This window comes from Sarcophilus harrisii, chromosome 4 (assembly GCF_902635505.1).
Source record: "Sarcophilus harrisii chromosome 4, mSarHar1.11, whole genome shotgun sequence".
Taxonomy (NCBI): Eukaryota; Metazoa; Chordata; class Mammalia; order Dasyuromorphia; family Dasyuridae; genus Sarcophilus; species Sarcophilus harrisii.
In genome coordinates this window covers 323,570,881-323,587,348 of record NC_045429.1, presented here as the reverse complement: position 1 = coordinate 323,587,348, position 16,468 = coordinate 323,570,881, and the positions used below count along the sequence as shown (strand labels likewise).

General features: G+C 41.9%; 1 protein-coding gene across 3 annotated transcripts in view; it reads left to right on the top strand.

Moving 5' to 3' along the window:
* The first annotated feature begins 402 nt into the window (after positions 1-402).
* Positions 403-16,468, top strand: part of KCNH6 (potassium voltage-gated channel subfamily H member 6) — a 45,863-nt gene continuing 29,797 nt past the window's right edge. For all 3 annotated transcript variants that reach the window (XR_004233830.1, XM_031965897.1, XM_031965896.1), the window contains exons 1-4: positions 403-777; positions 1,471-1,701; positions 10,307-10,468; positions 10,740-10,951. Coding sequence is in view for 2 of the 3 variants with exons in the window: in XM_031965897.1 (XP_031821757.1) it covers positions 702-777; positions 1,471-1,701; positions 10,307-10,468; positions 10,740-10,951 (681 nt within the window). In the remaining variant the exon portion in view is untranslated. The remainder of the gene's footprint in view (positions 778-1,470; positions 1,702-10,306; positions 10,469-10,739; positions 10,952-16,468) is intronic.

The following is a 16,468-nucleotide window of genomic DNA, read 5'->3' as shown; positions in this document are numbered from 1 at the left end:
AAATACAGATTTGCTGTGAAGTAAAGCCCTAGATGAACAATTATTATAGTTTCATCTTTACTATTGATTGCTGTTTAGGCAAATCTTTTTCTAGGTCTATTTCCTCTCTTTTGAAATGAAGGGAGAAGACTAGATTACCTCTAAGGTTCCTTTCAATTCTGACATTCAAAGGTTCTGTGAATCCGTGGGTCCTTCCCCAAACTATCTTTCTACTTTCTGTTCAAAAGTCTGATCTGAGAGGTGAAGTATCAGACTGGTCAAGGCAAATCCAAAAGGTCCATAAGCATCATGCTTTATGAAGTGGGCCTGGGAAGGAAATACAAAAATATCCTGAGCTCGTTCCTGATCTCCTACCAAAAAAGCCCCCTAATTTTTTCAGGCCCCGCCCACGATCCTGCCTCTTCTCCCGCCCAAGCTCCTCCTTTCAGCACCGTGATAGGGACAGCTCCCGGAGTCTTGGCATCCTATCTTCAGCCTCCGAAGGGAGTAGCAAAGTGGGGCTACCCCAGCAGGACTTCAGGGGAGCTGCGGGTGGAGGTTAAAGCCCGCAGCTCCCCTGCACCTTGACGGGGATAGGGAAAGCCCTCCCTTTAGAGGTGGTATCTACCAAAGTCCGGGAACCTGCAGCCTCTGGCTGTTCGACTGACAGGCAGAAGTCAGAGGATCGGGATTCCGGGCTCCTGGGCCCATGCAGTCAAAGGATGCCGATTCGCAGGGGGCATGTGGCGCCCCAGAACACTTACCTGGACACAATCATTCGAAAATTCGAGGGTCAGAGTGAGTGTGCGAGAGCTTATAAACCTCTGAGGGTAGAAGTGTTTTCTGGGAGGGTTAATGGTTGGGAGTCGGGAAGAATCAAGAAGGTTGAGAGGAATGGGAAAGTTCCAAAATGCAAGGAACAGAGAAAGGGGAAAAAAAACAGTTCTGTGTCCTGGGGTGCTCTCTACAACTCTCCCAAGTGAGTGGAAGTGGGGGTAAGTAGGATGCTGCCTGTTTCAAGCTCCTGAAACCCCATCAACCTACCAGCAATCTATCCTGTTTCCCTATCACTATCATCCCTAAATTTTTCCCCAGTGAACAGCACAGAAAGGAGACTCACCTCTCTGTGCTCAATCATTTTTTTAATAATTAAATAAAATTCAATGTTTCGATTAAATTCAACAAATATTTATTATTCAGCTAACATCATGCACAAGAACAATGTCTTTGCTTCTCTGTTCATTTCCTTCTTTTTCCAGGCACCAGCCCCTCTGAGGGAGCCTATAGGTCCCACGTTCTTCTCCCCTAACAAACTCTTCACTTCTGTTACCCATGCTTCTCCCTGACAGATTTTTAGTGCACAACCTGGCTGATACCCACAATCTTTCTCCATTTTTGATCCTCCATTCCTTTGCCCCTTTTCCTGTCCTATTTATTAACCTTAATTCATCTCCCAACCTCAGTCCCAAGCATTGATCTCCTATTTCTTAGGCCGAAAGTTCCTGATAGCCAACGCTCAGATTGAGAACTGCGCAATCATTTATTGCAATGATGGGTTTTGCCAGCTCTTCGGCTACTCCCGAGTGGAGGTGATGCAGCGACCCTGTACCTGTGACTTCCTCACTGGCCCTGATACTCCACCAAGTGCTGTGTCCCAGTTGGCCCAGGCTCTACTGGGTGCTGAGGAAAGAAAACTGGAGATCCTCTATTACAGAAAGGATGGTAAGGTCGGGGCTCCTGTTGGAGTGTAGGGGAAAAGATAGGGTCATGCTGAGCCTCAATTCCTCCTCTGTAGAAATTAGAACATTGCACTAAATAATTCCTAAACCTTTTTCCGGTTCTAGATTTCTCTGAGCTTTAAGGAAATGTGTTTAATTAGTCAAAGACTGAGTTAGGGAATTGGAGAAGGGATCTAGAGTCAGCAAGATGAGGAATTCTGACATTACTCCTTGATCTGAAATATAGAGGTATAATACGTGAAAAGAACTCTGAATGTAGAATTTGAAAACCTGGGTTCTAATTCCAGCTGTGTTCCTTTTAGTCAATTAGCAGTGGGCAAATTACTTTCCTTCTATGGACCTCAGTTTCTTACCCTTAAATCACAGGATTGAGCTAGATGATCTCTAAGGTCCTTTCTAGCTGTTTTTTTAAAAACCCAACAAGCCATCTTTGGTTATATTTCTTATCCCTATAGAAATAAAAGATGTCATGGTCAGAAATGGGGCCAGACCTTGCTCAAACTTCTGGTCTGGTCAGAGATTGACTGCCAAGCAGTCATAATCTGTGTCCTGGGGACTTTTCTGGTACTATCCTTTCCTTCCTATCCCTTTTACCCTTAACCTCCTGGCTGACAAGCCCAGGAAGTGCCTGCAGTCCTCATTCATTATAGCCCCAGCTGTCAGACAGCTGGGATAGAAATAAACTTTGGCTGATCTCCCTCTGTGTGGGCAGGGATTAAAGAACTCAGGTCATTCATCTTTTCCTTCAGGGTCTCCACCAGTCCTAGAGCTTCAGGAAATGCAGACAGACAAAAGAAAAGAGGAGTTGGGCTTGATACAATGAAGAGTATGCTGGATTTAGTGAGAGGGCCTGGATTCAAATTGCACCACTATTTACCTTAGGCAAATTAAAATCTCAGTTTCAGTTCTTCTTTCTGTAACACAGGGGAATTGGACTAGGTGGTCTGTAAAGTCCATTCCAGGTCTAAATCTAAGATTCTGGCCTGGAAATTCCATCATATTCCCTGCATATACTAGGATTACCAGAAAAGTGGTATATAAAATAAGGATGGATGTCAGCTCTTAAATCTGGGGCTCCTCACATTGGACCCCTCCTCTTCCACAACAGAGTTATAGAAATTAGTTTTTGTTTACCCCAAACTTAGATCATTCCCTGAAAAGGGCTACTGTAAAAGCACCAGAACTTCAAGAAGGGACAAAAGAAGCTTGGGCAGAAGGACAGAATAGGAGATGGAAATTAGACTCTTCATGGCACACCCACTGGTCACTTACCTGGATCGAGTTGAGAGTGCGTCAAAGCTTAGAATAACAAACTATCAGAACTTGAAGGAACCTTAAAGATCATATAATCTCAGCCTATGTCCCCCAATTTTAAAGTGGAGGAAAATTATTCAAGAAAACAGTGAATCAGCACTAGAACTGAGGGGTTCTTGATTCCTAATCTTGTATTCTCTCTATTATACTACAATCTCTCTTCTGTAGAGCATATAGGAGAATTATCTTGGAGGTGAGGAGCAAATTACTACAAGGAACTCCAAACTTCCTATTTGAAGTTTCAAGCTTTTTTGGACTGATTAGTGTAAAATTAGTGTAGCCTCTGGTTCATATATGCAATATAAATTATGGATATGGTATAAGCTTAAGCCTTTTTTCAAATATAGGATCAGACTGAATTGCTGATTTTGCTCCCTTAATGAACAGCTGAAGTGCTTTGAAAGGGGGCAGAAAAAAGTGTTGTCTTGAATGACCAAGGAGAGGATGATCAAGAAAAAGGGAATGAAAGGAGTTTCAGAGAAATGTAAAAGATCACATGGCAATGAGAAACAAATGTTTCCACATATATTCCCACATGATATTCCCACAGATTATGCTGGCTTTCACCTAAAACTACTCCCCCTGAACTAGAATAAATTGAGGAAATATTGGATTAGGGAGAGAGAGACTTTCAATATCATCTTAATCATTCTTCCTCAAGGCAGATGTGTACCAAATTCATCTCAGGTATTTTGAGGACTTTCCAGGGGTGGGAAGAGGCAGCTACTCATAAAACTGAGTACCTACAAAACCTCTTTCTGCCTTCCAATTCTCAGGACAATCTGTTCTATTTTTTAATCCATGAAGCATTTTGATGTCTAGTTCTGAGTTAAGTGTTTATGATGTGGAGCCTAGAGCATTATCCAGGGAAAAGTTTTGAGTCTCTGATAGCTAATATTCACTTTATGGTCTACTCTGATCACATAGTCCTTTTTCACCAATGTTCATACACAGCCCATCTTTTTTTATCTTTTATTTATTGCTCTTGTCAGTACTCTGTCTCCACAAATCTCCATATTGTTTGACCCTAAAAGTCCTAGGTATGGGAAAAAGTGATGCAAGGTAAAACACTAATTGACCATTGACAAACCTTTTTGTGCCCCATCTCTCTAGGCAAATAAATGAATGTTGCCTTAATAATTCCCAAAGAACCTTTTTTCTTTCCCATTGTTTATCGGCTGGGGGAGGGGGGAGAAGACCCAGAAGAGGATAGGTAAATGAAAGGTCACATAGCCAAAAAGTGGACACTGGAACTCTAAACTCTAGCCCTTTCCTTTTAAACCTATGCTTCCCATCTCATTTGCACTCAGCCCTCTTTTTGTGATTTATAGGATTAGTGAGGAACCTGATGGAAGTTGGGAGACATGGGGAGGTAAGGAGATGAAAGAAGGAATAGATGCAAAGAGGATCTATTGGAAAGGGATGGGCTCAGCCAAGCTTTTCTCCCAAGAGCCTAACACTCCTTCCCCCACCAATGTTTAAGTAAGGTCATAGCATTCCATCCTTACCTTCCTCACCCTCACTCCATTTTGGGGACTCAAACCAAAGATTTATCCATGGAACATAGAAAAGCAGTTTGAGATGCCAGTTTGAAAAAGCTTAATGTGAGGATAAGGTTCAAAGACTCCTCCATGATCATATCTGTCTCCAATCTCAGGAAAACAAAAAAGGAAAATTTCAAAGGGTAAATGAAAGGCTAGTGAAGTAACAAAGAGAGAGAAAGCCAGGAGGACAAGAGGTATCAGGGTGAGAATGGGAGGAAAGAGGAGGAAGCTGAGAGAAATCCGACTTTTCCACCAAAGACAATAAGCTCTCTTATCTGAGAGATGCCTAGCTATAGGGAAGTTTGTGACTTCAGAAGCCTCCTCCTTTGCCAGAACACTTATTGCACCACAGGATACAAGTCCAGATTTGGGGCTGCATAAGGGATAATGTCATAGTGAAGATGGCCAGTATGACCACTGCCATAGACAAAATAAGAAAAATTGAAGTGGAGAGAGGAGGTTTGCTTTTTGGCTAGGGGATCTTAAAAACATTCTTAAAAATTTAGTCCATGAATTCCAACAAGAAGAGCATCAAACTTGGCATCAGAGTTCTAATCTTCAATCTTCACAACTTCCTATAGAATCTTGAAGAATTCGTTTCCTTCTGGTTCTCAGAGTCCTTATCTGTCAAGTGAATGAGAAGATCAGACAGGATGACTTCTATGGTCTATGGTTCTATGAGTAAATTATTAACTTAAATGCATTTGGGGTACTGTCAATCTCTAGAGCAGGACTTCACTGCTGAAGATAGTTCTTTGTTTTGGCATAAGGAGGGAAAAGAAGAACTCAGATATCAGTAAGATTTCAAGCTTATTAGTCATGGCTCCATTTGGATGATCTAGGTGTTTTTAAGAGGAATGACCTAGACTTATGATCCCAGAACAACCCTGAAGGAAGATTCCTCCATGATCAGGCAGCCTGGCTTGGACTAGCTTGACAGAGGTTATCTGAAAGAAAAGACATAAGGGTCTTTTTCTGGGAGTGTCAGTTTCCTCTCAATGTTAGCGGTTCCTCCCTTATTTTAGAGGACATTTTGTTTAACCCATACCCTCAATATTATGACAGAGAAGGTCAGAAAGGGGAGGAGGATGAGAAGAATCTGTCTTCTAGGTAGGGATCTTTCTGTTTTTCTATTACCTCTCCACCCCTGAGCATTTCGCACAGAGTTGGGAAGGGGTGAGAGACAGAGTGAGGTGAGTGGGGGAAAAACAGAGCAAGGAAGGAGAGAAGGTGTGAGCAACGGGAGGGGGAGAGAGGAAAAGAAAAAAAGGAACCGAGACAAGAGAAAACAGAAAATGGGCAGGCATAGGGGAAAGTGCCCACCTGAACAAATGAGTTTGAGATAGCCATCTTTTGGATTCTAGATTAAAGAGGAAAGATGAGAAAGGAATTCTTACGTATCAGAAGGATGGAAAAGGCCGGGGCTAGAAAGCTAGTCCTATCTCCCCTAGAAAGTTGTTCCAAAAGTGGGGAAAGAAATAGGCAGAGACAGAAAAACAGGAATGGAGCTAAGGCTAAGGCCAATTAAATTGACTGGTAAAAGAGGAATGAGGAGTCTCCAAGGCCCCTCTTTGGGGCTACCAAGACTTGAAGCTAAAGTAGATGGTTACTTAGCTTCATAGTTGGGAAAACTGGCAAAGATCAGCCCAATATGGCAATGATGGGCTTTGAGCCAAATGGAGATGTGTGGTGGGATAGGAAAAATACTGGAGATAATTGAATTTGAATCCTGATTGCTACTCATAGACCATGTGATCTCAGAGGGGTTATCTCTTTTCTCTGGATTTTAGAGAGTCTTTTCTCTGGGTCTCTTATATAAAAATGAAAGGGACATAATCAATTATTTATAACTCAGGTATATTATGATCTTATGCTGCTTGGCATTCTGGGGAGTACAATATGCATACAGCAGCATTATAGGAGTTTGAAAGAAAGTTCTCTCTCTCTCTCTCACACACACACACACACACACACACACACACATCTGTATTTCCTCTTAGGACATGGATTCATACAATTGGGGGTTATGTCTATCTGTACAACTCTGTTTTTATGAGAGTGAATCTGTATGACTGGGTACCTATCTAATTAACATTAGTGTCCTTCTGTTTATCCTGGGTGTGAACATTTCTCGGGAACTACTTTGCTGTCAGGGAATAGGAAAGTGTTGAATACTGTGGGATTTATAAACTCCTTGGACTTGCTTATAATGCTATCTGCTCCAGATGAGTGAATATTAGGGAAACAATACAAAGAAAAATGCATTGGTCTGGGAGTCAGAAGGCTCAAATTTTAATTCACTCACTAACTCCTTTATCTAATCATCTGTCAAACTCTCATTTGAGTAAATTAGATGAGTAAACTAAAATTTAGAAAAGTGCCAAGATATGTTCAAGGTCACCCAGCTTATTAGGAAAACTTGAACCAGACCATTATTCTTTTCCCCAGTGCAGGCTGTCTTCCCTAGGTGAGAGTTAATTTTACCTCTCTAGCCTTAGTTTCTTCATATATAAAATAGATAATGGAAAGGAGTATGACAATGGTCCCATATCTCTTTCTATAACTTACAACAAAGACATAGCAGGCTCACACCAGGAAAGAGCAACTTCCATAGAGACAACGTGCTAACCACCTTCTTCCTACCAATCATCTCCCTTCTAGAGTAGGGTCCCCTATCTGTTTCTCTGAACACTAAGTTTAAGAAACAGTTCCAACTAATATTGTTTTAACTAGAAATGGACAGAACCACAGGTCAGGGGAAGGGGAAAATTCTAACTCTGGCTACAGAAAGTTGTTCAGTGTCTGAAGAAATGGGGTGTTACAGAACTATAGATTGTAAAAAGAGAAAGAAACCTTAGAAATTTTCTCATCACAGAATTTTCAGGTAGAAGAAACCTCAGAAGCTATCTAGTCCAATCTCTTTATAAAAGGAAACTATAATACAGAAGTGGAGTATAACTTTCTTAAAGGTTTTGACTGCTCCATAGAATTACTGCAACTGAGCACGGAAAGCTAATCCTAAGGCCAGTTGTGGGGCAGAGTAAGATAGGGCAGGTCCAAAAATCTGGGCTATCAAGGGAGCTAGCAGCAAGTGGCCCCTTTTGACTTATTCCTGAAAATTCTGCTTCTGAGCTCCTTTGTGTGAATGTCTCCCTATGGAGCCAAGCCCAACAGCTGGTGAATGAGAACATGGGGCTTTGAAGACTGGAATCTGACTAGAGATTCTTGCTCACAGGGGAGGATGAAGGACATTTGTTTTGTTGGATTTGCTTAGCTGCACTGTGTAGATACATTTGGTCTCTACCAATTCTGCCCTCTAACTCTGAGTCTCTATTGCTATTGTCTCTGAGATGCTGAGGTCGGGGACCCACCTCCTCCTTTGGTCAAATGCCCATGAACTGAGACTAAGAAAAGAATGCAGGTCTCAGAAGAATAGCTCAAATCCATGCAGCGTGGCCATTCCTGCTAGACCTTAGATCTTCTTCCACTAAGCTATGCCATAGCTGATTTTATTAGCCAAATATGGAGGAAGATTTCCATATTCAAATGAGTGCCCATTCCATCTTCATATCTTGGAGCCATATATCTCAGGCAGAAAGGGTAGAGGAGTACAGGAAGCAGATGGGGTGAGCTATGAGAACGGCTTGCCCTCATTGAAGACCTACAATCATGCCCTGGGCTATGTGTAGAAGTTATACTGGCAAGTACTAGGGATGGAAAGAGGAAACTGGCACAATGGATAGAACATTAGACCTGAAGTCAGGAAAACCTGAGTTCAAATCCTCCTCAGACATTACCTGTATGTAAACAAATGACCTAATGTATCTGGAGGTCATGGGGAAACAAATCGCACTGGAGAGATGCCAAATCTTATAAAGATACTATGGATCCTGTAAACACAAAAAAGAAAGAAGCATTTATTAAATACCAACTATGTTCTAGGCACTGTGCTAAGTACTTTATAAATATTGGGTCTTTTAATCCTGTGAGATAGGATTAAGTGACTTGTCCAGGGTCACACAGCCAATAAATATTTAACACCAGCTGGGAACTCAGGTCTTCTGACTCCAGAGCCAGATCTCTAGGTGCCATCTAACTGCCCCCAAGTTTAAGAAACAATGACCATGTGCCAGATACTATGCATATAGAAAGGGAAGTTAGGGGGAAATACAGACAAAAATTCCCTCAAGGAGCTTACATTCCATCAAAGAGGATTGTGTTCTATCATTCCACTGTATATCATAAGCATACATAAATATGCATACATGTGTTTGCTTATATTTCTATCCTCCAAACTCAGCACAGCGCCAGGCACTTAGTATGCACAAAAGGTAGGAAAATGAATGAGAACAATGGAAGTAGAAGAATGTGTGGAGGTAGTTTTTTCTGGGAGTTAAGCTATAAATGAGGGGAGAAATATAAAATAAGTTGAGAAAGTAGGGTTTAGAGGCTTCCAATATTTTGGGTGGACCATGGTATAGATTTTACAGGATAACATAGTTGCACAGAAGGGGTTGCAATCTACATGGCTAAAGAGAGTAATTATGAAGTTGGGAGAGCTGATCCATTGAAATATTAAGATGTAGAGCCCTGGGTTGGGCATGAGTAACAGTTAGAGTTCCAGCTTTGCTATTTATAACCTATGTGATCTCCGGCTTTAACTGTACCTCTCTGGGCCTGTTTTCTAAAAATGAAAAATGGGACTAGATGATTTCTAAGGTATTTTTTCATTCTATGTAAAGCTATGTGTAGATCCATGAGGATATGAATTCTTTAGAGCTATGAAATGAATTGTTGCGTATGTGAGAGGGAATGGTACAGACGCAGTTGGAAAAATAGGCCAGAGCCAGATTGTACAGGGGCTTGAATGCCAAAATAAGAGATCTGTACACTTGTGGGTAAAGAAGAGAGTCTTTAAAAAATTTTTGAACAGGAATGTGACATGATATATCTCCAGAACATACTACCCAAAATAAAAGGTAGAGTTGCTTGGGTGGAAAATAAAGGAAAGGAGGGAGACAAAGAAGAGTAAAGGACAGCCAGTGGTTCCAAGAAGGCTCTAAATCTCCTCCCCCAACTGCCCAACTGCATTAATCTAATCCCCATCTGTTCAATTTTAATTAAAACAGAACAAACCTCGAAGATTAAGCTCTGAGCCATTGAAGCTGAGCACAGTCCTCCCAAGCCCTGATGCCACTTCAGCCCTCTAATGACCAGCTTAGCTGCTCTCTCTGCCACTATCCTGGGAAGTGGGGCCCAGTCCCACCCCCAAAACACAACTTTCATCTGCCAGGCCTTGGATTCTACCCAGGATTGCACAATCCTTGGCAGATTCCATACTCTATAATGTATGTTATACATGATAGCCTGGGTTCTCTGCTCCACTTACTCTTGAAATTGTCTCAGGCATAGGAACCTCCCAAGTCCTCTAGTCAGCTTCTTTGTAAATGGGTGAATGGAGGAAGAAAGTTCCCCTGTTTTTCTCCAGTATCCATCCTTAGGACCTCATTAGGATCAAACTCTTAAAGAGATCAGAGTTCCTTGCTCAATCACCTTAGGGAGCTCCCACCATCGGCCGTGTCATCTCTGAAGCTGAAATGGCTTTCTATCACACTGCAGGAAAGAGGCCAGCATTAGCTCCCTATTGGGGTCTCTATCCTGGCTCTTAGGGTTAGGATACCTAGCTGGACTGGCATCCCCAGCTTCTTTGTGCTCCTTGATTGTCCACAGCTTCATGCTTTCGTTGCCTGGTGGATGTGGTTCCCATAAAGAATGAAGAAGGAAACGTCATCATGTACATTCTCAACTTTGAGGACCTGGCGCAGCTGCTGGCCAAGCGCAGTAGCCGAAGTCTGACCCAGCATCTATTGTCCCAGGGCTTCCTAAACTCTGGTGAGATAACCAAAGGGAGGAGGTAAGGGGAAAGATGAATGTCCAAGACAGGGGTACCACTGCCCAGTAGGGAAGGGGGGGAATCTTGTTCTGTCCATATTGCCCGTGATATCCCCACTCACCTATTCTGCCCATGCCCTTGAACTCAGAGAGCCCCCTAGCAAACTTCCCAGGGGTGTAAGGGTGATGGGGAGAAGCAGAGAATCTCAGCCTCCTTGACCTGCCCTTTAGGCCCTGAAATTGCCTGCTCTAACGGAGATAATGCTTTCAGAATGCTCCAGGGGCAAGCTAGGTGAGCAAAGTTCTGCATCTGATGCGGACCAAGTCAAATATCGCACCATCAGCCAGATTCCCCAGTTCACACTCAACTTTGTGGAGTTCAACCTGGAAAAGCATCCATCTAGTTCTACCACTGAGATTGAGATCATCGCCCCACACAAAGTAGTGGAACGCACCCAGAATGTCACAGAGAAAGTCACTCAGGTAATGGAGCCAGCCTGGGCAGGTATTATCTAAGTTTGGTCAGAGAGGAGGATGGGGGGAGGATCAGAGATGGAAGGACTCACCCTGGATTGCAGGTAAAGCATTTGGTCTGCATAGTGACTCAGGCTCTGGCCAAGGGGAGGGGAGAAAGGGCTGGTAAGCTGGGAGCTATGTCTTCCTTTATTCACTCTTTTTCTTCTTTTTTTTTTAATTAATGCTTTTGTCATTTCCAAATGCCATACATCCCTGACCTACACACTAATAGAATCTTCCACAAATCAACACTGACAATTTCTAGTCCACTACATCCTATGGTCTATATAAAGAATAACCCGGGAGCCATGATCCTGCAAGTTGTTCAGTAATTCTATGAGACAGTCACAAGTATCTCAAAGGCTATTGTACCTTGCTAGTAATCCCAGAAGGGCCTGATCTTGACAGATGAGTCAATATATCTTTGCCAGTTCTGAAGTCTATGGTACAACTCTGGCCTCAAGGGAACAGCATTGTCTCATGTAGGACAAGTATGGTATATATGAATGAAGGCAGAGAGGATTAAGAGAAAAGCCTTATTTCAGATAAAAAAAATTTCCTTATCGGCCCTGAAAATCATTTTGGGTTTCTGTTCCTGAGAACATTCTGCTGGACAAACTGAGCTTGAAAAAGACACAACTTCAGCTAGACCCTCCAGGTTTTAGTTTTTACCCCTCTTCCAATATATAGCTACCACCAATGCCCAGCTATCTGAGTTCTGGAGATAGTGGGAAGAACATTGGGAATGCAAGGATAGTACCAAATAGGCTGTCAAATGGAAGAGAACTTTTGGCTGTTATAAGGTGGTAGAAGGGAGGGATTGCCAGCCATTGCCACTACCAAGAAGGAACTATTCTCGGGAATAGAATAAAAGATGAATCACATAGGGGACCAGCAGACACTGTCCTATCACCTCCCCTGGAAATGAATGAGAATGAAGTGAGGATATAGAACAGTGAAAGTGAGAAGGGAAGAGAAAGGGGGGATTGGGTTACTAAAGAATGGAAAGGTTCTTTCCTTAATTGCCTCCTCTTTTCCCCAGTTTTAAACTTGGATCTATCCTCCTTGTCTTTGGGAAATAACAGAATCATAGATTTAAAGATAGAAGAAACCTTATAAGCTGCTAAATCTGATTCCAAATGAAAGTTGAGAAGATTGTTAATTATTAATAACAGTAATAAATCATAATAATATCTATATAGTATGACATGGTAGTAAACATTTTACAATTATTATCTCATTGGATTCTCACAACAATCCTAGGAGGTAGATGCTATTGTTGTTTCCATTTTACAGATGAGGAAATTGAAGCAAATAGTGGTTAAGTGACTTGCTCAGTTAGGGTCACACAACTAGTAAGTATGTGAGGCTAGATTTGGACTCAGATTTTCCGGACACCAGGCCCTGCATGCTATCTACTTCTAATAATTCAATATTTCATTTACATAGCCCTTTAAGATAATGAGATCAGAGATTTGGAATTGGCGAGTAGTTAAATCCAACCTTCCCATTTTGTAAATGAGGAAGCTGGAGTTTAGCAATGAGAATTTGACTTGCCCAGATTTACAAAGGCAATAAGAGGCAAAACTGGATGTGAACATAGGTTCTCCAGCTCCAATTCCCATATACACTGCTCTACAATTTCCCCACAATACTATTGTGGGTTAGGTCAAGCAAGTGTGATTATCCAAATTTTACAGATAAATCAACTAACAAGCATTTATTGTATACCAGCCACTGTCCTAAGTGAAATGAAATCATCCTTTTCCTCAAAAAATTTAGGTGAGGAAACAGGCTCAGGGATATTTCATAGTTAAGGAGTTCAATCCTGGAATGAGGATCTGAAGTCAAATTTCTTACCTGCCAGTCTTACACTTTTTCCCCAACATCATGGTGCTTTTGGAAAGGAAATGTCTGATTTCAGAGTTGGAAGCCAGCTAAGGCAGAAAGATAATAAGATGAAGTGTGTACCATCCAGATACTTTTCAGGAGAGCTTGAAATTTTCTACTCTGCTGAATCTATGGAGGAATGACTTCTTGCCTTGGAAATTGCCCTAATCCTTCCCCTTGGCTATTTGATTAAGTTAGATGGACTTGTTTTCTAATATTGCATAACCCAAGTAAGTAATTTCCCCTCTCTAAACTTCAAGTCTCCCTGTGACCAAATAGCATTGGAGCTGTATGACAACAATCAGCAGATAGAACTCCGCACTTCTTTCTCACCTCCCAGAGAGAAGGAACCAGGACAGGAAAGTGAGGCAGAGGACTTTGCACAGCACTGTCTTACTCAAATCTTATTCATTTGAATCAAGACATCATCTTCCTGACATCATTGGTTCTCTAAGAATGAAGGACTAACAACAAACCCTCCAAACCAGGGTGAATACCCCAAATCAGCCAGCTGCCTTTTCCATATCCCAGACTGACCACCTCCAACGCCTAAACAACAGGGCATCTTCACACATTGGTGCTGTTGGCAGTTACCGTCTCTCTGTGAATGGTCATTGGTGGAGAGATGACAAGGATGATTAGATAAATATTGACAAGCTTTTGCTCTAGGCATGAGGACTTTCCTGTTCCTTCCCTTCCTGAAACTCCTCCCATCTAGCTCTGGAGGTCACCACATCAGGCAGGGGGAAAATCAATTCCTTCCCTGTATCTGCATACATCATGATGCTCCCATCTAGATCCACAGCTCTTCAGCCCTACTCTCCTTATCCTACCAAATCCTTCTCTTTCTTTCACCCTCCACTACCCCATCCCTCGATGAGATGGAGCAGGGGGAGGAGCACTCTGGGGTGATGCTTAAAGAACAAGTGCTAGAAGGAAATCCAGATAGGGTGAGTGGAGCACATGCCTACCCCAGCGGGTTGGGGAGAAAATAGGGGTGGGAAATTGGGAGAGGGAAATATTTCCCATTCGAGCAAAATTCCAGGTTGTTAGTTCTACAAACAATCTGGAAAGAGCTGAGCACAAGGTAGACATGAGCATGCTAATGGCGTCAGGAAAAAGGGTGCAAATCAAGGCAAGTCGACAACCTTTTATTAGATGTGCCAGATACTGTGATAAATGCTAGAGGTATAAGAATGATGCACAACAAGAGAGTTTCTGCTCTAAAAGAACCTACAATGTCAAGGGGAAGGCAACATTCAAACTATGGATAAACAAGACATGTATGGGAGAAACTGGAGATAAGCAAAAGAGGTAAGGTATTAGCATTAAATGGGATAGGGAATGGGAAGAACACTTCTTGCAAAAGGTAAGATTTTAACTGAGAACTGAAAGTAGCCAGGGTAGACAGAGACAAAGACAGAGACAGAGAAGGGAGGGCATTCCAAACATGGAGTACAGCCCGAGAAAATACATGGAGATGCAGGATATCTTACATAAGGAACAGCAAAGAAGCTAGGTTCCCTGGACCCATGGAGGAGAGGAAAGTGTAAAACTCTAAAAAGGTAAGAAAGGGCCGGGTTATAAAGGGCTTTAAAAGCCAAATAGAGGATTTATATTTAACCTGACAATAACAGAAAGCCATCAACAGAGGAGAGAGGGGAGACCTGAAGGGTGTGTGATATAATTAGCTCTATGCTTTAGAGGCAGTACCTGAATGATCAAGGGAAACTTTGGGAGATAAAGGGCAATTTTCCAGCAATTTTCATGATAGAGTTGCCCATGCCTGTTTTCCCTTACTAGACCCCAATATGTTAGTGCCATTACTGACTCCTGTCAAGTAATCCTCTCAGGGCATTTTGACTTTGAATATACCTCTTTAGTTTATATGATTCTCTGAGGATGTGGAAATCATTTCCCTTCAGTTTTCTTTTCTGTAAAAGGAGAGAATTGGACCCAGGTCTTGTCTCAGTGTCTTCTTCTGTAAAATGAAAGAGTAGGACTAGATGAGTTCTATGGTTCCTTCCAGGTCTGACATACTATAATTCTTTGAAATACCAAGCTTACTGTTATCAGTGTTCTTATTACACTGGCATCTCATGGTACAGAACACAAAGAAGGTGCCATTTTCTATAAAGCAGGAAGTGTGTCTATCTTGGACCCCCATCCAACAGGGTTTAGTTACTAAAGTTACAAAAGGACCTATGAGTCTAGACTTCAAGGACAGTTCTACATGCAATGCCCTAGTAGTTGCTTGTTCTATTGTTCTTCCCTGGCATTTCTTTTGGTTGGCACACACTATTTTCTTTCCCTCTTTAGGGATGCAACTTCTTTGTTTATTCATTTACACATTCATTTATCATCTATTTTTTGAGTGTGCCTACTCTGTTCAAAATTCTGGATAAAATTCAGGGGGAAATACAAAAAATAAATAATAGGTCTGGTTCCTTAGAGTCAAAATTACAACAGCATAAATGGGGACTTACCACATCAATATCCAAAGGGGAATTCTTCCTTTCCAGATGATGTGCTTCCTTAGTGTAGCAATTTCCATTCCTGTAAAGCTGTACCTCAGTTTTCGATCTATGCTGGCTCTCATCACCTAATCACTAGTAACCCACAAACATGGTGCCCTTCTACTGGGATCTATTTTCCTCACAACCTTATATGGAAATGAGGGTCAAACTATCTGGGGCACAGGCTGCTCCTCTCCTAGCATGACTTCATCTATAGTTGGATTATTCTATGTATCACCATCATGTCTCCAACTATTGTTTGCCCATTGTTGCTGCTTTGCTTCCTATCATATTGCTTGTTGTTTAGCTTTCTTGGCTTTGAGAGCTAGGGCAAACCCCTAGTGTTTGATTCCCTGATCCTGACTATCTATTCCACTTCTCTCCATCATATTCCTGTGGGCTGTCACAGAGGTGGAGAACAGAGAAATGAAGCTCAGATTGGATGTGTGCACACATACACTTAGGCGCATACATGTCTGCATACGTGAAATCCTGACCTTAACAAGCTAGTTTTATGGATTTAGTGACACTTCTCTCCATCATATTCCTGTGGGCTGTCACAGAGGTGGAGAACAGAGAAATGAAGCTCAGATTGGATGTGTGCACACATACACTTAGGCGCATACATGTCTGCATACGTGAAATCCTGACCTTAACAAGCTAGTTTTATGGATTTAGTGACTTGCTTTAGAGAGCAGAAGCTCTTATGAAAAGCTGGGCAAAAATTGAATTTCTATCAATCACACCTGATTTAAAATGCTCTATTTAAAAGAACCCTCTGGCAAATCCTATAAAGCAACCCATTCTTTCATAAATGTGAACATCTATGTTTATTAAAATAAGTTTGGTGTTGAAAAGGTCAGCTTTTCTTCGGGGATAGCACAATTGAATTCTGCTTCTATTCATCTGGGTAGAAGATGGCTATAGTGAAGGGTCCACCCTCACATTAAAGAGTCACTGACCCCATCCCTAACTACTTAACTCATGGATTGACTCATCCCCACACAGACCTCATCCCTCACAGACACCATCCCTTCACATTTACTCCTCATTAATATTTACTCTCTTTAATATACAT